At 41.4% G+C, this 26,176-nt stretch overlaps 1 protein-coding gene across 1 annotated transcript; it reads left to right on the top strand.

The window, feature by feature from the left end:
* The first annotated feature begins 8,230 nt into the window (after positions 1–8,230).
* On the top strand, positions 8,231–25,580 carry SLC35A3 (solute carrier family 35 member A3). Its single transcript, XM_057402371.1, has 8 exons — positions 8,231–8,683; positions 15,226–15,430; positions 16,398–16,552; positions 16,634–16,756; positions 17,861–18,032; positions 20,527–20,645; positions 21,140–21,273; positions 23,193–25,580. The coding sequence occupies exons 1-8, from the start codon at positions 8,630–8,632 to the stop codon at positions 23,281–23,283; spliced, it is 1,053 nt and encodes a 350-aa protein (XP_057258354.1). The 5' UTR covers positions 8,231–8,629; the 3' UTR covers positions 23,284–25,580.
* The last annotated feature ends 596 nt before the right edge of the window (positions 25,581–26,176 follow it).

The raw sequence follows: 26,176 nt of genomic DNA, 5'->3' as shown, positions 1-26,176 counted from the left end.
CAGAAAGAAACTTTTGCCCTTTCAGTAATTTTAGCTGAAACTTTCAGATGTCAGATGAGGTACTTCTAGTTACACACTCTATTTCCTTTATTTATGCAAAGCTACTTTCCTCTTGAACAACTTAAAGCCATGCAGTGGGTTAAGCTATGGAAATTTTGTTGATCACAGACAAAATTGTGTTCAAAATCCCCAAAACTGGGAACACTTTTAGATTGATTTGTTTGTTTCTTTTCAGAATTCTCCTTCCTCAGGCGGCAGTCAAGTGGTAAGCACTTTTTGTAGTTTCTACTCATTTCTTTCTCTACATGTTGTAGAAAACTGAAAGCGTTGTTTATCCTGTCAGATATCTATCAGATTTCCTATCTCTGAATAAAAGGTTGAGAATATGTGCATGATAATAAAAGGAAATAGTACCAACAAAAATGAGAAAAAATGGGAACATAGAAGTGTTACAAAGCACATAAGAAGTACAAACTTTGAATCTTGCCTATCACTGAAGACCTGTTATTTACGTGTACGTTATACGTGGATGTGATCTTGTAACATCAGAAGTGTCGGCTTGATAAAAAAAGTTAATAGGAAAAGATTATTCTGAAACTTTCCATGCTTTTATAATAGTAATACTAGAACTATTTTGAATTGGGTTTATCAAATTGCTCTCTTTTTTTTACAGAGCTCTGCTGGGAAACACTCCACTCCCGGATTCCTGCTGTTATTCAGTGTTTTGAGTGCCTTTGCTCTCTCTGCTGCTACATCAAAATGGTCTATATGAACTTCTGAAGAGTTGTTTGGCATCCTACACATGGATTATATGCTATAATATTACATTAATTACTTGTTGTAAGAAAAACAAAATACCCTTAAGTTGAATTGGCAGATACTACTTGGCTGTTATGTTCTATGTGTAGCTAGTATGTCATGCCTGTCATTAGTTTACCTTTTGTTTTAGTCATTAATAGATATCATTAGTTTTGTCAGTGTTTTAGGCATCATTTTAAGAGAGCATATTGTACCCTACCTATATGGTTTATTTTTATTTCCCATGGGCAATGCAAAGAACCTGAAATCTGACAGATGCTACAAACAACTCCTTAAAAACTATTCGGCTACTGACAAAAGCGGAGGAGGTCAAACAAATTGTTATATATTGAAATGGCCTGGTCATCATCAGATGAAATAAGGCTAAGGTGAACATCTGATAAGCAGTCCTCCATGGGACAGAAGAAAAGATGCTAGAACAATATCAGAGTATTTGGTTTAGCTCAGTGGGCAAAAATTTTGGGGAAAAAAAAAACACATGGGACTAAAATTTTGGGAAATTAATTATTCATTAAAGAAGCCAAACAGCTCAGAGCAAAGAAATGCTGAATTCTGTTCAAATACCTGAAGTTCTGTAGAGAAGCATATGACGCAAATGCACCCTACATTAGGCTGATAATCTAAAAGCTGCTGAAAACCAATGCATTTTCCCTTGGGAAGGAACGGAAATTTAATTAAGTTCATAAAACTGGTAGTTTCTTGGCTCCTTTTCTCCAGTATTTAGTCTAACCTGTGATACCAGATGTATCTTCAAGTTTAACATCAAGAATGATGCTGACATCTGCAAGCAGGCACAGTAAATGTGGTCACAGAAAACCATGGCCCATTTTTGAGTTCAGGAAAAGTTCCACATCTTGCAGCAAACTCTTCTGGTACTGCCAGAGCTGTGTCTGTATGTGCAGTGGCCATTGCTCTTGACACCCTGTTAGCAGTGGGGTGTCTGCACCGACACTCCTGCAGCTCCAGCTAAGCTCCTTTGGTGTTAACAAAGTGCCTTCTCCTACGGAGTACTTCTAATTATTGTCTTATGGAAAATGTGCCTAGTATTAAAGTTACATTTACTTGTACTGTGCTTGTCCCCTATGGTTTACAATTGTAATTGATGAAATACATTTCCATTCAAGTCCTGCTGCCAGCTTCAGCGGGGCCAGGGTGTCACTTGTGCTGCACAGGATGCACTGTCCTATGTCAACCACCAGTAAACCAACCTAAGTACCTGAAGCTGTAATTGAAACATAAAGGAGTTTTGCCTAAATATGGTCTTCAAAATTTGGTGGACAATTTGTTTCTTTGCAATAGGGTTCTCTCTGGGATCTCCATATCTTAGTGCGAACTTGCCTTCTCTAATCAGTTAATCATGGATTTCATACAAAATGCTCATGTCTCTCACTGCAGACATGCTCTTATTGCCAGTCCTCAGGCAGTGTCCCCAGCACCAGAGCCCTTGCTCCATCGGTGAGACCCTGGCCGGCAGGCTATCAACCCACTTCCCTGATGAGGGAAAAGGTGTGGGCATTGTCTGTTTGGACCTAACTAAAACACTGACAGTAAAAAATACTGTCAACAGCATTCTCTTGGAGAAACTGGCTGCTCATGGCCTGGATGGGTGTATTCTTCACTGGACTGGCTGAATGACAGAGCCCAAAGTATGGTGGAAATGGTGTCACATCTAGTTGGTGACCACTCACTAGTGGTGTCCCTCAGGCCTCCGTGTTAGGGCCAGTGTTGTTTAATATTTTCACTGATGATCTGGATGAGAAGATCGAGGGCACCCTCAGTATATCTGCAGATGACACCAAGCTGGGTGGGAGCGCTGATCTGCTGGAGGGTAGGAAGCTCTGCAGAGGGGTCTGGGCAGGCTGGATCCATGAGCTGTGGCCAATGGGATGAGGTTCCACAAGGCAAAGTGCGGGTCCTGCACTTGGGCCACAACAACCCCCTGCAACGCTCCAGGCTTGGGGAAGAGTGGCTGGAAACTGCCCATGGGAAAGGAGCTGGGGGTGCTGGTTGATGGAGCTGAACATGAGCAGCTTGTGCCCAGCAGCCAGGAAGCCACCAGCATCCTGGCCTGTATCAGCACCAGTGTGGCAGCAGGGCCAGGGCAGGGACTGTGCCCCTGCACTGGGCACTGGTGAGGCTGCACCTCGAATCCTGTGTTCAGCTCTGGGCCCTTCACTACAAGAGAGACACTGAGGTGCTGGAGCGGGGCCAGAGAAGGGCAATGGAGCTGGTGCAGGGCCTGGAGCACAAGTGTGATGGGGAATGGCTGAGGGACCTGGGGGGGTCAGTCTGGAGAAGAGAAGGCTCAGGGGGGACCTGATCGCTCCCTACAACTGCCTGACAGGAGGATGGAGCCAGGAGGGGCTGGGCTCTGCTGCCAAGGAACAAGGGATGGGACAAGAGGAAACGGCCTCAAGCTGCACCAGGGCAGGTTTAGATGGAGCTGAGGAACAATTCCTTCCCCAGAGGGTGCTCAGGCATTGGAAGAGGCTGCCCAGGGCAGGGCTGGAGTCACCGTCCCTGCAAGTGCTCACACACCGTGGAGACGAGGCCTCAGTGCCATGGGTTAGTGGTGGCCTTGGCAGTGCTGGGGTAAGGATTGGGCTGGATGAGCTTAAAGGGCTTTCTTCTCCCGAGCTGGCTCCCCCCTCTCTCGCTCGCCTCGGGCCGGGCCGCGCTGGCTGCCGCGGCGCTGGGAACGGAACGGAGCGGGCGGGTCCGCGGCTGCAGCCGGAGCCTTCGCGGTACAGGACCGCGCTGCCGGAAGCACCGTGTGTGTGGTGAAGCGGAGCCGGCGGCGAGAGGGGGCTGGTGCTGCAGGTGGGGGCCTGGGCTGGGGCCGGGAGCGGTGGAGCCCGGTGGAGGCTGCCGCGGGAGGGTCATGGATGAGGGAAGGAACTCGCGGGAGGCCTTTGAGCGACGCTCGGGGTTGGTGGATGGGGTGGGAAGCGGGTCTGTGGGAGGGGAAGAGAGGGATGGAGGAGAAACTGAGGGAAACGCCGGTAACCGGAGTGGTCTTGTGGGGGGCGGGGGAGTTGGGGCATGAAGGAGAACTTGCTGTGGGGGAGCAGCTACAGCTACGTGGAAGGAGGCTGCGGTGAGGTGTGTAGCGAGGTCTTTTCCAACCTAGTTGATTCTGTGCAGTTGGGAAGGGAGGTGGATGTGGATGTGGATCTGGTCCGCAGCAGCGGCGGCGGTGGTGCTGGGGTTGTGGCCACTCGGTGGGTTTGTTGTCTGTGTGCGAGCAGTACTGTGGCGAGGAGGTCTCCTGTGCTCGGTGAAGCGCTGGGGTGGAGGTAGCACAAGAATTACGAAGTTAACACCTCCTAAGTACTGACGTGGTGTCACATTCACACGGGGGTTTCGGGTGGGAAATGTTTTAGCAAGGCAAAGCTTATGGATTGTGTCGTAAAACCAGAGGGTGCAGAGATAACGGATGTAGTGAGGTAATGCATGGTATGGAATAGGCTGGAAGGTAAAAGATAAACACCAGCAGGTACTCCCATCTGTTTCATTTTAAAACTGTGTTTTGCATTTGTGAGGGAGACTTGGGTACCAGAGAAAAGGTTTTTAAGGAAGGATCGGGTGGAGAAGGCTGAGACTGCTTTGTGCGATGGAAGGTGTGTGATGTGGGACATGTATGCAACAGACCTCCCAAACTGAGCAAACACCACAGCAGGAAGTTCATCTGTTGTGTCCTCTACAGAGCAGGGTTGGGATCTGAGGCAGCCTTTGCTTTTCGGAGGATGTGTATGCAGGCTGACAAAATGGGGTTTGGAATGAACGTTACGTGACAGACTGCTTCTTCCCAAACCTCTGCTGTTGCCTTTCTCCATTGGCACTGCAGTTGACTCATCTGAACTCTCTATGGACTGAGTTGAGCCAGACCCGTTCAGCTCCTCACTGTTAGTTTTGTACATGGGGCCTGCTCCCCTGAAGCTGTTGCTGTGCAGACACTTTGCTCGAGGAGACTCCAGCTCTGTGGTGTGTGCTTTTCTTTTAGAATAGAATGGGCAACATCAGATTTCTTTAGGAGCTGCAGGGTGATTTTGAGGGAGGTGATAGTTGTGATTCATGATTCCCTTGTGCATTGTTAGGCATTGTGAGAACCTGTGATTGAGAGTTAGTTTGGGAAGATAAAAATCTTCCAGATTTTAGGGATGCATGATGCGCTGGTTTGTAGAAGTAGCATATGCAGCAAAACACTGGGTTTAGGAAGGACTGTGGTAGTTGCAAGTATAAATTTGCTTTATTTAGAGCAATGTGTCGTTAGGGGTGTCTGTATGTCTTTAACAATCCTACAGGCTTCTTACACAGCCTAATTCCTAATTTTGCTAGTTATGCTGCTGTTTGCAATAACAGAACAAAAAAGGCAGGGATCGTCCAAGCCAGGTATCTAGGCAAAAGGAATCATAGAATCCCAGACTCCCAGACTGGTTTGGGTTGGAAAGGACCTTAATTAAGATCGTCCAGTTCCAGCCCCCTGCCACGGGCAGGGACACCTCACACTAGAGCAGGTTGCTCCAAGCCCCTGTGTCCAACCTGGCCTTGAACACTGCCAGGGATGGGGCAGCCACAGCTTCTCTGGGCACCCTGTGCCAGCGCCTCAGCACCCTCACAGGGAAGAGCTTCTGCCTTAGATCTAACCTGAACTTCCCCTGTTTCACTTTGAACTCACCACCCCTTGTCCTATCGCTGCAGTCCCTGATGCAGAGTCCCTCTCCAGCATCCTTGTGGCCCCCTTTCAGACACTGGAAGCTGCTCTGAGGTGTCCACACAGCTTCTCTTCTCCAGGCTGAACAGCCCCAGTGTTCTCAGCCTGTGTCCGTACGGGAGGTGCTCCAGCCCCTGATCATCCTCGTGGCCTCCTTTGGACTTGCTCTAACAGCTCCATGACCTTCTGATGTTGGGGACACCAGCACTGCACACAGTGCTGCAAGTGGGGTCTCATGAGAGCAGAGCAGCAAGGCAGGGTCCCCTCCCTCAACTGCTGCTCATGCTCCTGTTGATGCAGCCCAGCACTCGGGGGGGTTTCTGGGCTCAAGCGCACACTGAAGCAGCTGCTGTTCAGTTTCTCATCGACCAGCACCTCCAAGTCCTTCTCCTCAGGCTGCTCTGAATCTCTTCTCTGCCCAACCTGTAGCTGTGCCTGGGATTGCCCTGACCGAGGTGTAGGCCCTTGCACTTGGCTTTGTTGAACTTCATGATGTTCGCATTGGCCACCTCTCCAGCGTGTCCAGGTTCCTCTGGATCCCATCCCTTCCCTCCAGCATGTCGACTGCACCACACAGGTTGGTGCTATCACAGACTTGCTGAGGGCACCTCAATCCCCCTAATCAAATGTGTCTGCTTAAAACAGTTCCAGATTTGGAGTATTAAGTGAGGGCAACACATATTTGATTTTGGTACAGGCTTGCTAGATAGTTATTCCTCTCTTATTATTCGTGGATTGCTTAGCACCTGAGTTTATTCCTCACCAGTTACTCCAGTTCATACCCATATGCACACTGCTTGCACAGTGTCAGTATCTTCACTGGAGCTCTGCAGGCTACAAAGGTGGGTCACATTGATAGTGGATGTCCCTAGAGGGGAGGAGAGACTCTTAAGATCTGTACCTCTTAGGATCTAGTATACAAATGTAAGATGGTTAGGAGTTAAGGATTTTCCACTGAATTTTTGGACCTTCTTGTCTTACAGTCATACCCCCTGTAGTGCACTGTTCAGCTGTCTGATTTCATTTGTTACTACTAGCTTTCAGCAGTAAGTGTCTACAGATTGATTTTCACTGTAGTATTAGTTTGTGTTACTCATGCTGGGTCACCTTGAGTGAGGGTGGCTGCATTGCCTCAAGCACTGAGACTTGATTAGTAATTCATAAATAATGTAAGAGTAAGCTGTAGCTTGTATTCAGTGCTCAGCCTTTCAGCACCTTAAGTCAAGTCCCTTCATTGGCTTGAGAGATGTGCAGGATTCAGGCAGCTCTTGGCATTGCCCTCCTGTGTGCTTCAACTGAAACTGAGAACTGAATGCTTCCTTGCTCCCAGAGTCTGACCGTGACTACTAGGATCTTTCTGTTCTGTGGTCCATACAATGAGTGCAGTGTATGCACTGTTTGAAAAGAGAGAGGCAGTTAAGGCAGGTCGTATCAGATTTCTGTGCTGGCAGGCAGAGTTTGGCTTAATGACTGTTATGTCAATATAAAACTATTGCACTACTGTGTGCGTAGTTGAAAGCTTCATCTTACAAGAAATATTGGTGTTAGATTTGGCTCAATGATGGCTTGAATTTCCTGAATGCTGAATATTTATTCTCCATATGTAATTTCTTTAATAGTCATCAAAACAAATTCTCCTCGGTCAAGGAAATCTTGCCTTTGGATTCTTAGGCTTGGTGTAAAGGATAAAAGGGGATGGGGTGGGCTTAAAGAGTATTTAGCCACAGATTTGGCATTTAAGGTTCACAATGCCCAACTTTTCCTTTCTGATTCATAGATTGGAATGGTGATTTTTTTTTTCTTCTCCCCCACAAAAGAAAGAAAAAAAAAAAAAATTCTGCGAGGTCTTCAGAACCGTGTGTTTGAACTGCTGTGTTTTCTGTCAACCTAGAGGAAAACCTGACCTGGGTCCCAAGCAATCTATAGCATTATCTGAAATTAGATGTTAGTTAATATATAATTGCATTCCCTTTGTTAGACTTGGCAGTGGTGCAGTTTCCTGGTTGAGTGTTAGGCCAGTGATACAGCCTCTACTATACTTGGCAAAAGTCTAGGGGTTTGGAGCAAAGTTGAGAGGAAATCATTGCTTGATCGTTAGCAGTTACAACTTAATGTGTAACTGCTCTGTGCACCAAGTGCCCTTGCTAAAAGGTACCTGCATGATTTTAAAAAGGCCAAATGTGGTGGTTTAACCCCACCCAGCAACTAAGCCCCACGCAGCCGCTTGCTCACTCCTCCCCAGTGGGATGGGGGAGAAAATGGGAAGGGTAAAAGTAAGGAAACAACTCGTGAGTTGAGACAAATGCAGTTGAACAGGGAAAGCCAAAGCCACACACACAGGCAGAGGAGAACAAGGGATTCATTCACCACTTCCCATGGTCGGGCTTCAGCCATCTCCAGGACAGCAGGGCTCCATCATGCGTAACCGTTACTTGGGAAGACAAATGCTGTAACTCCTCCTCCTTTCCCCAGCTTTATGTGCCGAGCCTGACTCCATACAGTCTGGAGTATCCCTTTGGTCCATTGGGATCAGCTACGTTCCCTCCCAGGTCCTTGTGCACCCCCAGCCAGCTCGCTGATGGGGTGAGAGGCAGAAACGGCCTTGACCCTGTGTAAACTCTGCTCGGTGGAAGCTAAAACATCCCCGTGTTATCAGTACAATGTTCAGCACACATCCAAACCAGAGCCCCATACCAGCTACCATGAAGAAAATTGCCCTAGCTAAAACAAGCACACCAAGATAGGGTACTAGATGGCACTACCTAGATAGGTACTAGATGACGTTGCAGGAGCAAGGTCCACCAGCATTCTGCTGTGTTGTGCTTGCTGTCCTTGTTGTGAAGATGTTACTTGAATGCAGTAATGTTTTCAATTATTTTCACCGGTTAAGATTTTTTTCTAATGCCAATGAAGAAATTGGAAACACTGCCTGAAGGAAAACTTCATGTGAAAACATCTCTGTTACTCAGTTTCTGCTAGAAGACGCAAGAAAAACTTTGCTAGAGGATTTGCTTTGAATAACGCTTCTGAAGAAGAAGACAAGCTCTAAGAAGAACATAGTTTATTTTTGCCATAGCGTGCTCAATACACATTATAATGTATCCAACGAGAAGAATGAGTAACAAACCAAAAAACAAAAGCAAAAGGAAGGTAAGTTTTGAAATGATGGAGTGAGTTGCAGTGGTCTAGGTGAGGAGTGCCATGTATTTGGGGAGGAGCAGCTGGCAAGTATAGACACGTGGGAGGGAATGAAGGAGAAACCTCTATCATATGAGAAAGATTGAAAACATGAATAGCGATCTTTTAAAGTGAGAAATAGGTTTAAGATTATTAGCAATATTTATAACATGGTTTATGAAAACAATAAATACACAGATATGAAAGAACACACATTGGGAAGGGTGGGGAGAGAAAGAAATGTGTTGTTGCATGATATCAGTCCAAATTTAGCACTTCAAATATATATATGTAAGATCTTGTTCATAACCCAGTTCAGCAGCATTTACTAGATTTGGAAAAGTCTGTGCACCCTCGCTACTATCTGAGGTATTTATCACAGAATCCTAGAATACTTTGGTTTGGAAGGGATCTTTAAAGATTAGCTACTTCCAACCTCCCTGCCATGGTCTCACTAACCTCATCCCAAAAACTCTCTTCCTTATATCCAATTGAAATCTCCCCTCTTTCAGTTTAAAATTGTTGCCCCTTGTCCTGACACTGCAGGCCTTAGTAAAAAGTCTCTGTCTGTCTTAAAAGCTCCTGTTATATATTGAAAGGCTGCAGTAAGGTCTCACCAGAGCCTTTTCTTCTCCAATATGAACCCCAGCTCCTCAGAAGAGAGGTGTTCCATCCCTCTATTCATTTTTGTGGCCTTTCTCAGGTCCTGCTTTAACAGGGCCAAATCTGTCTTCTGCTGGAGACTCAAAGCTGAATGTGGTACTCCAGGTGGGATCTCATGGGAGCAGAGGGACAGAGTCACCTCCCTCAAGCTGCTGGCCATGCTACTTTTGATGGAGCCCAGGATAAGGTTGGCTTTCCGGGCTGCAAGCATACATTGCCCGCTCATGTCCAATTCTTCGTCCATCAGCACCGTTACATCCTTCTCCACAGGGCTGCTCTTGAGCCGTTACCGAGCCTGTACTGATACTGGGAATTGCCCCAGCCCGTATCCAGGGCCTTGCACTTGGGCTTACTGAACTTCATGAACTCCATCCATTTATTTCTATACCTAATGTATTTGTTGCATCTGGTACTAATTTTGGTGGGAAGAAGGCTATATTGAGTTCAAGTGAAAGATTTATGGAAAAGAACTTTCCTCTGAGGGATGTAGTTGTTATAGATAGTAGCATATTATTTGTTTGTTAGCCAACACAGGGAAGAGGGTAATGCACGTGTGAATGTGAAGAAGGAAGTAATAAAAATAGGTTCTTCAGGTTCTGTGAGCTCTTACTCCACCTAATAATTGTCTTTTTCCTCTTTGTTGCCAGCTTATTATATTTGTACAGGTGTAGCATCAGCACCAGGCTTACATTCCATTTGAGAAATAGGAGAACACAGTCCTATTTCTTCAATCTGCTGCCGTGATTTCAAAGCAAATGGCCAGGAAGTGTGTCCGTATCCATTCCACTGGAATGGAGTAGTGTACTGTACTTCCCACCCTTCTGTGAGGCAGATTCTGTCACTGCTTATTTTCTAGCTGGTCTTAAAAGTTTTGCTAGAGACTGCAGACTTCAAGTTACCCTTCTGCAGTTTTAAGAGGTTGGTTGTCTGCTTCTGTTTGACTTTGTACTATAACTAATCTGCAAGTGCCTTTAGTTTGGTTAAGCAGTCTTAAACTCGTTGATCCAAAAATGGAATAAGCACTAGCAATAACTTCTGTAACTTGGCTTTTTACTGTGAAAGACCATCAGCAATGAAAACCTTTCACAGCTAGGCTAGAGGAAATGTAACTCATGTAACGCCATCACTGTGAAGATTGCAAGCATAATAGTAGTTAGGTTTGTTTTTTTTTTAAATTTAAGAAAAAATGAAATCAAATGAATATAATAAAAAGTGAGCCAGCTTCTAAAAAAGCTTTCTTAGTAATTCAGACTGAATTTGTGAAATATAATGCAGAATATTGGATAGTTTGGGATACTGAAGGAACTCTCAATGTAACTGATGCAGGAGAAATGCACAAATAAATGAAATTCAGATCATTTGTGGATGAGCTTTCATCTTTCTTTATAAAACAATATGTGAAAATGTAATTTCAGTGAGCCCAAAACATGCTATTCAACTAGATACTTGATGTTTGATAAAGTTGAGTCTTAACAGTTCTATACTTAGTTTACTGTAACATATTTTTATCAGGATTTGTACACAGGTGCTTGGATCTGTGAAGTGGTCCCTGCTCTCTTGTTCTCAAAGATGGTGTTAGGCCATGCTTGGTGGAAGGATGTCCTTGATGTGCAGCATAACTTCATCTGTGGAAAATGTCTCCAGACAGTCTCTAGGCTCTCAGCTTAACTAAAAAGTATTTCAAATAAATAAGTCATGTCTCTTTCTAGAGGTCTCCTTTTTGGTTTTAGTATTTTAGATACCTTAAGCTGAAGTAATTCTCTCAGGTTTTGACACCTCCTACAAATTCAAGAATAGGATAAATTCATAACCTGATCCTTAATTTTGCACAAAATTCTCTTACTGTAGCTATCTGGCAGCTGAGAAGCTCAGAGGTTTACACCATCACATCTGTAAAAGACAAAAGTTAAGAAAAGCCCTGCGTTTTATCCACCTGTGTGTACCGAAGGTGAAGGTTACATGGCTGCAAATACTTGGCTTGAATGCTGACTTCCTATATAGACCTGCCTTTCAGCTCTGCCCCTGCCTTCCGTGTTGCTGGCTGTAGAGTGTGTCTACATGGTAATACTGAATAAACTAGGAAGGAGCGGTTTACTTCTTTTCACTTAGACTAATAGAAAAAAAGAACAATAAGCCAAGTCTCTGAGTTAACTGATGTGACAGGCCATGTGGCAGCCTGGGAGTTGCAGGTACTTAGCACCTCTCACTGCAAGATACAGTTCAAAAGTCATTGAGTAAATGTGACTGCTCAACTTTGTGTCTTTGAATTGGCAAACCTAAATCTGATTTTTGGAACACAGTACTGAGTAGTCTGTCCAAAGCCCAGGAAGAAATCTAAGCCTGGTGGTAACTTTGTATGGGAAACACATTGAGAACCGGGTTCATTATTGGTTTAAGACAAAGTGTGAGCTGTTACTGAAGACACTTAGTATATGATGCAGTTTGTTGCAGTGAGAGTAGCAGAAACTTGTGGCTAGAAGAAAGCAATTACACCTCTGGTAGTAACCTCTAAATCTAAACCTGCTGTGAAATGCATTTAAAGATGGTCCAGCCCTTTGAAGGTTGGTGCTTAGATCCTTTTCTGGATCCGGGAGTGCCCTGTTTGCAGAGTTTTATGAGCTCATACGCAGCTCTCTTTAAAGAAAGGAAGAGGGACCAGGAGATCTGATAAGATAGTATGTGTGCTCAGTAAAGGGTGGTTATTTTATTGGCATACATAAGTTTCAGTGAACCAACTATTTGTAAATACAGCAAGAAAATTCACACACTTGTCCTTTACAAGCCTGCCTTGCTGGCCACTGACAGGACAGCTCTTAACAGATACCCTTATTTCAGCTAGCGCACTGGGCACTTAAAGTCTATTTTGTATGAGTTTTGGAAACTCTGAAACTGCTTTAGTGAATTATGGCAAAGAAATGCTTGCTGCTACTGGCACCTTTTTGAGACACATTGGGAAAGCTCCCTTTTGTATCACGATTACTACTGAAGACAAGACTGTAGTTCAAGGAACTAGTGTGGTATGTATTCCTTATGGCTTTGCTGATGGGCTTACTAAACTGTTGACCTAGTTGGCATGTTTTCATGCTGAACGCTTTAATACTTGCTCATAAACAAGATAGTAGTGATTTGCTTTTAAAATTCCATTTTAAGCTGCTTAGTAAATAGATGGTTCTATTTCAGCAAGAGATTCACATGAACATTATTTTCTGAGATTGTGACCAGTTTTGAAGGTTATAAAATTGATCTCTCAGAATTGGGAACATTTGTAAAACCCTTTGTCACTTCACAGGCTCACAGAAGGCAGAAATTTCGGTCCCAGTTCAGGAGGGATGTGTGTTCCCGTTACCTGTAGTTTGTCAGAAGCAGTTTGAAAAGTGAAAGCCAAAAAGTTAAAAACTTATTTATCTATAAGTGTGCTTGGATGAAATCTGGTGGTGTTCCTGTTAGCCACAGCACGTTGTGTTTCCAGATTGTCAGGTCTCAATACCAAAAAGTGAGGTAGATGGAAAAGGTGGAAAAAATGTTGTGCAAGTTGTCTCACGTAAGTGTGCATTCTGCAGTGTTTTCCCCAGTAGCGTGGACAGACCTTCTGATGAACTTCAGTTCTGTATTTTCTCCCAGTGGATTTTGAGTTTTTTCCCTTTATCTCCCTCTGTCTTCTCTCTGCTGCTGAAGAATCTGATCTCTATTCCTCTGGAGAGTCTGATCCTTGTATGTCCCCTCTTCATCCCTTCCTGGCAACTGTTCTTCTCATTCTCCTCCTTGTTTTCAGGTATAGCAAACCTGTTCTTCAAAGCTGTTCCTCTGACTAACTGATCTTCTGCATTTTGTTGATGGGGATGCATAATTCTACAGTTAACATCCTTGTGTAAAGGGTTATTCCACCAGAACCTGTGGGAAAAGTTAGCAAATCTTGAATGTTGCCTGCAGTTTTCTTCTCCTTCATTTCTGTCTGATTTATATAGTTCAGTTGTGTCATTAGTATTTGTTTCTTCAGTGAGTTAAATGACACCATAGTTCATACAAATGTTATCTTCTATTAATCATAGAAACATAGAATGGTTTGGGTTGGAAAGGACCTTAAGATCATCCAGTTCCAACCCCCTGTCATGGGCAGGGACACCTCACGCTAGAGATTCCTTATTAAGATTCCTTAAAGGAATCATTTTGTATTTCTTCTCAGTTTCTGCATCCTGGCATCTTTTTCTTGTCTGAGATGATTTTAGAAATATTTTTGCAGCCATATAATTCTCAACATAAACAATTTTACTGTGCAGGATACAAGTATGTACTTCCTATCTCTGTGGCTGTTGGCAATTCGTATTTGTTTGCAGTGTCTCTTAAGCATCCGATCCATGCTGTATAGGTATTAATTAGAGTTTGTCTGTTTGACTGGAGAAAATCTATTAATGCATTAATGCTTAGAGACAAGATAAAGGCAAGTCAGAAATACTTGCATAGCACAGCTTTCCAGATCTCATAGCAATGAAAACTGTTACGAAATGCATCTTGCGCTAGAGAAATGCAGTCGAGCAAGAAACTGCTCCAGTTTCAGCTACAAATATTTTGAGGTACCAGCAAATCCTTCAGCAGTGGTACAAACCTAGATAATGAGTCAAAACTTATGTGCCTGTAGATGTAAAACATGCACAGGGGCAGCTCTGGCATATGCATTCATAAAGTATTGCTTATCCATCTCTAGCCTTCCAAAAGTCAGAACGGTTATTTATTGTCTTGACTCTTACTACTTTTCTTTTACTTGAAAACATCTCTGACTTCTAATACTTATTTGACTTTACTTTTTCATTATAAAGCACGGCTCCATTTTTGAATATATGGGCAGTGAAGGCAGTAGTAGTTAATCTTTTATAGAAAGCATTCATTTCTGTGGTATGGAAACTCTTCTTAGTATGAAGAATAGCAGAAAACGATACAGTGTTCTGAATGTAATGTCCTTGTAATGTATTGTGCTCGCAAAATGCGAATTGCATTGAATCTGTTAATCTTCTGCACTCAGTTAATACTTCAGTTGGTGACAAAGGGCAAAGGAAACCACGTCAGCTTGGTGAAAGTTCATGATAGAGGTGAGGATGATACAGCTTTACTAATGTAAGGTTTGTGGTGGTTGGCGAAGTGTGAGAAAGTGGGTGCAATCACCAGTCATCTGTATTGAACCAATTGAGCAGGATAACCAGCTGGACGGGTTTGGTGCTGCCTCCTTGCAGCTCCTCCTTCCCACATGTTCCTATCCTGCTTTCCCACAACTCTCCTTTTCCTTCAGCATCAGGCATACCTTATTTCCATGTAAAGCAGCGCCGCCCTCACCCTGTGCTGTGCTGGCACTGTGTCATCTGGCAAGGCAGAGACTGCAACCTGGTGGAAGGGTGAGAAGATCTAGTTCTGAGAATAGCTCAGTGCAGCAGGGGTGCTGGGCATTCTGCAGTGCCACAGCTCCTTCACTTTGGGAATACCTTCTGAGCCTTCACCTACACAGAGAAATCCAGCACTGATTTACCTCGAGAGGTTTCTTTAGTGAAACCAGTTATTGGAAAGCTAATTACCAGTTATTAGTCCTTATTTTACTTTGTTGTTACTACAGCTAAGCAATATTGCTTTTCTCTATTAGTTCTCACTCTAATATTCTGATATGCTTCCCCATTTGTAATCTCCTATTTGAAAAAACATTTCTAAACTGTTCATCTCCTTTTTCTTTTAAAATATCAGATTAGGTTTGTTGTTTTCATTTGGCTGAGCTCCCTGGATAACTTCTTTTAACATGCCAGTTCCCATGGGAAACCTCTATCTGCAATATTGCCTTTTAAGCCTGGGTTTGGGGTTTTTTTCTGTTTCAGGAAGAAAAAAGTCAAGAAATGTCTACCAATTTAAAATACCTTTCCTTGAGCATCCTGGTTTTTCAGACCACAAGTTTAGTCTTGACCATGCGTTATTCTCGGACGCTGAAGGAAGAAGGACCTCGTTACTTATCCTCCACTGCAGTAGTTATTGCTGAACTTCTGAAGATTTTGGCCTGTGTTCTCTTGGTCTACAAAGACAGCAGTATGTGTCAAATTTTGCACCAAGTAATTTTCCTAATCAATATGCTGTATTGTAGTGGCAACTGCAGAGCAGCCATGTCAGTACAGGCATGAAAACAGCATTTCCCTTCTCGTGTTAGAAATGTTAGAAATAGTCTTGGAGTGACATTAATCATACCTCATTCTTCAACACAGGAAAAAAGATATTGTCTGTTTGCTTGCAAGAGTTAACTCTAAAGAATATGGATATTGAGAAGTTGAAAAATGAATTTTCTGTTAACAGGTTAAAGCTAATAGTAGAAAAGAAGCCAGGCAGCTGTGTTTGCTCAGGCATTTGAAGACATTCATATGTAAAAGTAGGAAAAAGTGAAAAGCTTTAAGGTGTCCCAAGCAAGAATAATAGGGAAAAAAACCCGAAACAAACAGCAGATGAAGAAGGGAGAAAGCAAGTTCATTATTACAGGAAGAAGTGCAGGTTTAAGCTTGAAAAAAGTATATTCAGATTTACTCCAGTTCTTACTTTGTACATTCTAGACTGAATTTATCTGATTCCTTGACATATATATGTGATCTTCAACAGCTTAAAAATATCACTGTATATTCATAAATATTGATGACTTGCTTCTAAATGTGCACTTTTTAGATGACATTCACCTTGAAATATTGACATGGTTTCAATAAGTTGTACTTAAATTCTTCTGAATAATTGTTCTAGTTTTGATATTCCTGGAAGATACCTTGCAGCCCTTTTTCCTTGCATATATCTGAGTCTCATGAAAGTTAAACAAACATAGTATTTTGAGGTCTTGACAGCAGTGATAGCTTTAAAAAGGAGGCAACAATCTTTAAGTACAGAATTCTTTTAATATATTAATATATATATGATATTCATATATATCATTCATTTATATATATTCATATATATCCATATCCTCCCCCCCTGCATCCTTATAGTGAATGTCTATTTCTTTTATTGTTTCTTTGGGTAGAGTGCAATTTACGGACTCTGAACAGAGTGCTACATGATGAAATCCTTAATAAACCCATGGAAACTCTTAAACTTGCTATTCCTTCAGGGATTTATACTCTTCAGAATAACTTGCTGTATGTAGCATTGTCGAACCTCGACGCAGCCACATACCAGGTACTGTACCTTTGGATTTCTCTGTACATTTCAAATCCGTCCATGAATTATGCAGTAGTAACTGTTTCTGGGTTCTTCCAGGTTACGTATCAACTGAAAATTCTTACCACAGCATTGTTTTCTGTGTCCATGTTGAGCAAGAAGTTAGGTGTATACCAGTGGCTTTCGTTAGTAATACTGATGACAGGAGTGGCATTTGTTCAGGTAAGTATTAGCAGGTAGTTTGAGTTTGTTTATTCAAGGCACGTGGATTTCTGTGCTTACTTTCTGATTCCACCAGCTTCACATGAGCGCCAGAGTGTGGTCACGAGCTATGAATCATCACTGGCAAGGGCTAGAGGACACCAGAACTGGTTCAAAGAGAGAAAATAACACTTCTTTTGTGCCCAGTGCTCCCCTGTAGAATGTGACAGGAGCTCTGGAGCAACCTGCAAATAACAGTGATAGCAGTATTTGCTAGCACGCTTCTTGAGACATGAGGGACTCACTGATCTGCTGCTGCTCACAGCGCGATATGTTTTCAGCATGATAAATTTACTTGAACTTTTCAAGAGGCAAACTTGGCCTCTGTTCTAAATAGTGGAGGTACAAGGGGTTGTCGTTTTTAGAGGGCAGAATCATGGAACAAGAGACTAAGTTCTAAGAATTTTTAGCAGATTTTAGCATATCCTATTTTTTTTTTGTTAAGGATTTAAAAAAGAATCAGGATTACATTTTATAGAATTTTCAAATTTAATAAGTAAAAATGAGAATAAACCATTCTGATAGCGTCTGAAAGCAGAACATCTGAAGCAGACTTCAGTATGATTTCTGTCTATGGCATTGCATTTTATTCTGTTAGCAGTAGATATATTGCAGGATTTAGCTTCACAAATTTCATGTTTAGTAATCTGTATAATCACTGAAGAGAGGCACATGCAAAAGTCAACTGATCCAACCTTAAAGGCAGCTTGTGTATGTGGTTTTCTACCTGTGCTTGTATTTATAAGGTAACTGTTGGATTGCAAAAGTTGGTGAGTATGAATGACCATCACAAATTATGATTGAGAAACAGTTCTGCCTTATAAAGCATAAGTCCTGGCCCTGTTTAAATTGAAGGGTGTTCTCCCATTTCAGGCACAGGTTTACTCCTTACAAATACGCAGAAAGAAAAATGATGTCTTTGCAGGCTTTTCTAGGTATCTATGGTGAAAATACAAAACTTTGCAAGCATGGGATTGTATTTATGCTAGAAAACAAACTTGCATTTTATAGGTGCTCCTGACTTGATTTTACCAGTGAACGCTGTGTAACTGTTTTTACATCCAGTGGCCTTCAGACTCCCAAGCACCAGCTGCTAAGGAGCATTCGGCAGGATCTCAGTTTGTGGGCCTGATGGCAGTTCTGATAGCTTGCTTTTCCAGTGGATTTGCTGGCGTTTACTTTGAGAAAATCTTAAAGGAAACCAAGCAGTCTGTGTGGATCAGAAACATTCAGCTTGGTAAGTTTCATTCAGGTCATCTCCTGGAGATACCACATGCTGAAGAATTAAGATAAATGTGTAATATAGAGTACTGAGTCTGGTAGAATATACCATAGAAGCAAGAGATGGTGTAGTTTTTTGTAGTTATGGTTGGTCAGACACTGCTATAGTCAAAAATGTCTGAATATCAGCAGTATTTTTTTCCTTTCTTTTCCTGTGGCTGTGTTATAAATGGTTTCAGCTAAAAACACAGAACTGCATTTGGTTATATTTTAATAGTTTTACATGCCCATAATGATTTGCAAATTGAGGATAGAGAAGGGGCTCAAAACCTCTACTTACTATCTGCTAGTATTTATTGTAGAAGTAGGGGAGGGAATACATCAGGAAAGGTTATGTTAGGGAATTCTGAAGGCAGAGAAGGGTGAGTAGCTGGGGCTTGGTCCAGGATTTAAGGGAAGATTTGGTGCTCTGGATGGAGCTACAATGTAAAACCCATTGCCAGGGAAAGCTGACTATTACCACTCTTAGTTTCCATGATAAAAGTGCTTTGGTGGGCGACAATGAGGATATCTGAAACAATTTCCAATTAAACAGTCATAATTGCCAAAAAAAAATAATCAAGGATTTCTTCAAACATTCTTCAGATTTTCTGCAGTGCACAGAAGTGTGTATGAAAACAAGTGAGTTCATTGGTTTGATGACCAGGTGACCTGGTCATATATTGAATGTTCCAGTAGTCGCTTTGTGAAAAACATGAGATCAGGAGAGGCTGCATCTAAACATGAACTGTTGAAGGTAATGAGTAACTAGGACTGTGATATATGAAGACAGAAATGCCTGTGCTAACAGTGAGAATCAAGTCACCTGCTATGGAGACCTCATAGCAGCCTTCCAGTGTCTGAAGGGGGCCTATAAGGAGGCTGGGGATGGACTCTTCATTAGGGACTGTAGTGATAGGACAAGGGGTAACGGGTTCAAACTGAAACAGGGGAAGTTTAGATTGGATATAAGGAAGAAGTTCTTTACTGTAAGGGTGGTGAGGCACTGGAATGGGTTGCCCAGGGAAGTTGTGAATGCTCCATCCCTGGTGGTATTCAAGGCCAAGTTGGACAGAGCCTTGGGTGACATGGTTTAGTGTGAGGTGCCCCTGCCCATGGCAGGGGGGTTGGAACTGGATGATCTTAAGGTCCTTTCCAGCCCTAACTATCCTGTGACTCTATTCTTAATTCTTTTTTGTCAATGAGCTTAATTTGCCTCCATACAAACTCAGTAGAATATGTTCATTAGGAAGATTGTTTTCAGTTCAGAAATGAAATCAATGTTGTCATCTTCTGTAGCTTTTAGAAAATCTGTAAAACATGAAATCACTGTTTCACTATACATCAGTGCATCCTTTCTGCAAGTGCACGGTAGTGAGTTGCCTACTTAAGATGTCGTATCATTCAGGAGCAAGTCAGTTGTAAGCAAGAGCTTTGAAGTAGAGCATTTCTTAAAACACAAACAACAAAACCTGTATGTCCAACCTGGTTTTCATTTTCATATCCATGGACAATTATTAGAACTGTAGAAAAAAATGTAAAATGTATTTTAGAATAGTTCTTGGAAAAAATGTAGGTTTAATGCATCCCAGGCTCAGGTCAGGGATGTATGAACAGTTGATCAGTTATTTTAGCAGATTGATTGGAAAATAGAAATAATTGGTTTAATCTGAATGAAATCTAAGTTTTTCATTCTGCCTACAAAAAGAATTCTTGGCAAACAAAAGGTTTTATGTCTGTCAGAAAGAAAAGTGATGAGAATAGAGGCCAACTTTTCATAGAAAAGGAATGGAAAAACTGCTCCCTCTTTCCTGCTCAGGACTAGAGCCTGAATCAGTCATAGAGGAGGTATTTTGTGTTACGTCCATGCCTAAGGGGGTTAGGAACATTTTCCCAGATGGTTAGAAGAACACTATACTCACCATATGATACACATTTTGATCTCACCTCAGTTTCTTCCTTTGACATTAAGTCTCTACTAGTAAACATTCACTGTTTTTGAGACTGTTGAGACCTCATCAGAAGAATCCCACTTCCATGATCCTTGTCTGAATTGCGAAACTCCCAATTCCAGCTCTTGCTATGTCAGAGCCCATCTCCTGCAGTGAATGTGTTCCCTGTTTTTCTCACAGGTTGTAGTGTGACCTCAGCCTTCAGGCAGGACTAGTTTCAGGAAAACTGAACTTGTTTAAGTGAATTTTGCTATATGCCATAAGCAAAAATTACCCCATTCCAGTAGAGAGCAGTGGAAGATAAAAGCATCCTACTGGAAACAGTCAAAACTTGTTATAAGTGTGAAAAACAGCTTTTAAATGGGAATATCTATTTGAACACTGGCTGCATTTGAATGTGATGGTATCACAAGGGGCAGTCCTGTTTTAAAATGGGAAATATGTGAGCAGTCCTTGAGGACAAGGAACCCGTTTGCATGTTTTTCACCTGAAGCTTTTAAATCAATCTTATATTTTCAGGATTTTTTGGTAGCATATTTGGACTGATGGGTGTATACATTTATGATGGAGAGCAACTGTCAAAGAACGGATTTTTTCAAGGATACAATAAACTTACTTGGGTAGTTGTTGTTCTACAGGTGAGATAACTTCTATCACATGTTTCTGTGGAGGCATTTGGGATTTACTGACTGGGGAAACTAATGGGTGTCATTAAGCTACTGTGAATTCTATAGCCAAAAGTCTGCTCTATCGCTATTAGAATAAACCTCTAAATAAAACCCTTGAAAATATGTAGCGAGTATATGTAATACAAAGTATTGTGCAACATGAAAGCATGTGAACTTTATTTCTTTTGTGATTTTTAATAGAAATAATATAAAAAAAGCCCTTCCTCTTATGAGTAAAAATGCAGGGTACAAGCACTTCCACTGATTTAATGATGGTAATATGATCAACAGTTTCTTTAATGGGGAAGGAACTTCTCCAATATTTAACAACCCATATTCATAACATAAATGTAATGCTCCTAAACATAGACAAAACCCTCTCCTAAAGTAAGTGCATGTTGTTAAAACAGATGCTCTGAGTTGAATTTGCAGGTTGCAAATCCAAGCATTACTATTTTTTGCAGGCACTTGGAGGGCTGGTGATTGCTGCTGTTATAAAATATGCAGACAACATTTTAAAGGGATTTGCAACTTCTCTCTCTATTATACTGTCAACATTGATCTCCTATTTCTGGCTGCAAGATTTTGTCCCTACAAGGTAAGAAGTCTTTTCCATGTATATACAACTTGCACATGAAAGTTGAGTTTCATAACATACCATAGGTAACAGTTGGCGAGGTTAAATTTCCTGTAAGACAGAGCCCCCCACAGGTCAGGAATAACTGGCGCTCAAATCTTGGCTCTTGACCAGCCACTCTGGCAAGCTCTGGTTTAATTCATTGTCCTTTTCTCTCCTTTTCCTCCCTACCCTACCTTCCTCAGTGTGTTCCTCTCCTGCTTTTCTCTCCACATACATGTCTCTTTGCATACACACATGGAAGTTACACTACAGCAAGTACCATAAAGAATCCCATATTTATTAGTAAAGGAATCCAGTATTTATTAGTGAAAACAACTGGACCAAACAAGAAAGGAAAATGGTTGCTATAGGCTTCTAGGCCCAATACACTGCCCCGAAGTTGTGTGAATCAGATTTTAGTAGCTCTGTACACTGCAGGGTTTGTACATGGTTAGGTTCCACAATAGTGTTTGTCTTGGCAATGCATGTTAATATGTGGAGTGCAGAAGTAATATTCCAACCTTCTTGCTCTATTCCAACTAATATTAATAGTTTGCTTATAATTGACCCACACTCCTCATGTTACACATACTCATAGTATAAAAATACTTTGAATAATATTCGCAACTTTATCTGATACAAAAACCCCATCTTTTTATCTAAAAGCACTTGCAGTATAAGCAGGACTTTACATAAACATTCAAAAAGGGAAGCAGAACGACTGTTTAGGCTTAAAAAGTAGAAGACATTGAATTTCAATTATAAGCAGCCTATATTTGTCCTATTAAAACAAACGTAGAAAGTGGTTTAGGTATTTCTGTGTGCTCAAATGGAAAATAATAAGTAACTTGCCAGCTTCTGCAAACATGGTGAAAATGGAAACAGTGGTAAATAATTAAAGGAGGTGAAGCCAACTAGCAGCATGTAGAACTTGAAGCCATCTTATTTAATAAATAACTTGGTTCAAGTCGAGTTAATCAAACTTTATCTTTAGAACCTGGCTTACGCCAGCTGAATTTATTTGAACTGAAACTGCGTAATTGTTTCTGTGCTTCAACAAATATCTTTGATTGGGACAATAGATGTGAAGTGCTAAAGTGCTTGAATGTGTTGCGATGGAACGTGTCCAGAAACAGGCTAACTGTATTCTCTGAAGGATTATCAAGTCATGTGCCATAGTTTTTATAGTGTTTGGTTCAGAAGCTCAAATTGTCAACACTGTCATGTCTTTATGACAAGGCTCTTTTCTAACACGTGTACTGATCATCTGTTGGCTTTGGGTCTTTTGTTTCAGACTTGTAACTAGCAAAACAACCTAAAGGCCCATGTGTCACAATACATAGGATGCCTTTATTATCTTCTCCTTACATAAATCTTGATGTATCTGCCAAAAATTAGATTATACTGACTTGCAAACTGTTTCTTGGGCCGCAGGAATTTGTTTTGACGTAAGCTTTGGACTTCAAAGCAAACACGACTCCAACAACATGCTGTGTGTAAGATGTTAGAAGTTGCTGGGTAACTGCAGCAATTGCACTTTAGCTTCTGCTTGCGTTTTGCAGAGAGCTTTAGGCAAAAGAATGGGGAAAAAAATAAGGTTGTTCTGATTACTTTTGACAGTTGTTCCATGAAACTGTAATTGTAACGTTCAGAATGTCACTATAGAGATACATTATTTTGTGGATGTAAATGTCTTATTTCAACTTCTTCCTGCATCCTTCTATAATAAATATATGCAAATTGTTTTGTTCTTTATAAATTGGACAAATACAATTTATCCGCTGTGTTCCCACAATGTCTTGTCTTTGATTGTAACACATAAAAGAAGTTGCATCAACTGAAACAAGCTAACTTTTTTCTTTTTTTTTTTTTTTTCTCCCTATCCTTATTCTATTCAGTGTCTTTTTCTTTGGAGCAGTCCTTGTAATAGCAGCTACTTTCCTATACGGTTATGATCCCAAACCTGCAGGAAATCCCATTAAGGCATAGCACACTTCCTCATCAACCTGCTTCTCCAAGATCATGCACTGGGGCCTTGCTAACAATGGCATGTGGAAAGTGTCATTGTGCACTGCAAGGAAAGGATTCCTACCCTGAATCTATTGAAGAAATGCTTATGAGTAGTTCTGAACAGCTGGAGGGGTTGAAGGTGATGATACTGCCTGTAACTGATGAGAGGAAAAAGAAAAAGGCAGGGGATCTTCCAGTGCAACTTGCTAATAAAAACATGAACAAAAGGTTTCCAAGAAACTGCGATTAGGAATGTTTACAGCTTTGACTGGGATTGCATCAAAAGAATTTACTGTACTGACTGCTGCAGAAATCCGTCCTATGCACTCTTTGAAAGAGCACATGACCACATTGTCAGATTGTATGGGTTTGCAATTTGACTGTATTCAATCTTAGCAAATAACGGTTTTTAACTGTTTAGTTACATGAAATCAGATGAATACACATCATAGTTCTAAAGCGATGGCTCTAATTAGGTTTCCTATGAAGACTGTGAAGATTGCAGTATGATCGAAAGACACTTTCATAATATCCAATATTTTTATATTTTTAGGAGGCTGATTTAATAACAAATCTGTTATTAAATTATAATAATATAACTGTTGCTTATATAAACCTATTGTAAGAATGTTAACGTTCAAAGGAAGAAAGTCAGAGTGAAAGCTGGAAATCTTTGTGGATACCTCAGCCATCATCAGGATAGCCTGTAGTGTTCCAACAGATGGGAAAACTCTGCTCTGTGAACACAGGCTGGAGGTTGCTCCACTAACCTGGTACTAAGAGTAGGGCTATGACAGAGTGCTTGCTCAGAGGTAATGCTCATTCTTTTTATTGATTATAAATCAACTTCTTGGTAGAACCTTCAAAGTAGATCTTATGCTTTAAATATCCTCTGGGGATTTTTTAACCACAATTTAAAACAAAGAGCCCATAATAAACATTCTGAATGCATAATTGCTGTCTTTAACAGCTCCATCTGCAGCTATTCTGGTCTATCATCTGTATACTGTACTGTACTTTTACAGAGGTGTTTTCTAAACAAGTGGTGTTTACTCATGAACTTTCCAAGGCTTTTTCAGGACGTTTCTATGTAGTGGCTTAATTTGAAATTATTTTTTTTCAGTGTTATTATTTTGTTCTGGGAGTCCTTGAGCCGACACGAGACCAAAATGGGTTCTCTGGAGCTATTCAGTTTAGTCGTAGAATTACTTTAATAGGAAACATAATGCAAAAGTGATTAACTGTGCAATAGGTAAATATAAAAGCATGCTGTTCTTCTGTTTTAAACCAAAACCAACCTTCTTAAGGAAACCTGGATGCAGTCAGAGCTTAACTCAATTAGACTGTTATGAACACTTCACTTGCTGAAGTATTTGCATATAACCAGAAACACACCAAAAAAAACTAAAAATGAGGGACCTAATAAACAAAAAAAGGTGTCTTAAAAAGCACTTGTTTTCAGGAGGCCTATTCACAATAGATAGTTATGTAGAGTGACTTCTTACCCACACATAACACTTGTGAAGATACACATTTATATAAACCCCATCAGTAGTCCCTTACCTATAGAATGGCAAGTGGCACAAATGTATGATTTCCTTCGTTTCCCCCTCATTCTCTTTCTGTCTTATGCTAATGAACACGTGAAAAGAGAGATGTTTTAAAATGTTAACCAAAGTATCGCATCCTCTTTTCCACATTTTAGCAGTGGATTGACAAGGAGAGTCTGGAAGAGGGCTCTGAGATTTTTTTAATGAAGTATTATTATTGGGAAAGGAGAAATTCCACTTGCATCAGCCAAGCAAAAATAGTGGTTTCCCTCTGTTGGCAGTGACATGGATTATCAGCTTTTTTGGTTGTTTATCATATCAGAGCAAGACATTAAAGAAATTTCAGAGTCCAGGGCCTGCTGAGCTTTGTGAGCTGTGAATCTGTCCCAGCATGCCATACTTACAGTCAAATTGGTAGTCAAAACTATCTTGTATTACCCTAACTTGGCATGCTATGTTAATCTTCAGCCTTTTACCTATAACCCTTAATGGGACAGAATCTTTCAAAAATTAAATGTAGCCATTCGGCCACTAAAATGCAACACAAAGTAAGAGAACAGCATAGAGCAGTGGCTCACAGCACTGCTTGTGTAGAATGGAAAGTGCAGAATGACTCTGAAATGATGGAGAAGTTGGTAGTAATATCTGAACTGGAGCTTGGCTTACACGATGATACTTTTAATTGCAAGTATCACAGTAGTGGAAATGTTCAGATGATATAATTGGTTACTTAAGCAGCAGGTTGAGAACGCTTTAAAGCTGGGTGCACAGGAGGGGACCAAGTAGGCCACATAATCACCACATTGCTGGAATTGTGTTACATATAACCCAGGTTCAGTATTTTGGGTGAACCTGTCAATATTTCTCAACAAGGAACCATTTAAAGGAAATAATAGGAATATGTGCTCTTTGCTTTTGAATAGGATGTCCTACAGCTTTGGAAAACACTGTATCTACTGTACTAAGGAACAGTAACTCCTGTCCATTGATCGGTGACTCTTCTGTGCTTTCAACTGACAGTTCCATTAACGTTTTCAGTAGATCTCTTCATACATTTGTTGCTATAAGGGAGATACGAATTTGCATTTTTAGCTGTCATTCCTTCGCCCTTTCCAGGCTAAGACTCTTGTCTGAGGCCCTCCAGATTGAAAAGCATTATTCTAGACAAAGGGAGACGGTGTATGTTTCTTGAGAATAGAAAAGATTTGAGGAGGGATCAGTGATTTCTGTAACCCTTGCAGTCTGTGAGCGTATGCACATTTTCTCTTTGAGATACCTTTGTATCTTAAAACATTCAGTCTATAGCTCGTAACTAACCAAAG

The sequence above is a fragment of the Pezoporus wallicus genome, unplaced genomic scaffold (genome assembly GCF_028554395.1).
Source record: "Pezoporus wallicus isolate ANWC-B61680 ecotype Strahan unplaced genomic scaffold, APGP_CSIRO_Pwel_v1 contig_3489, whole genome shotgun sequence".
Classification (NCBI taxonomy): Eukaryota; Metazoa; Chordata; class Aves; order Psittaciformes; family Psittacidae; genus Pezoporus; species Pezoporus wallicus.
This window is presented reverse-complemented; position numbering and strand designations above follow the sequence as displayed.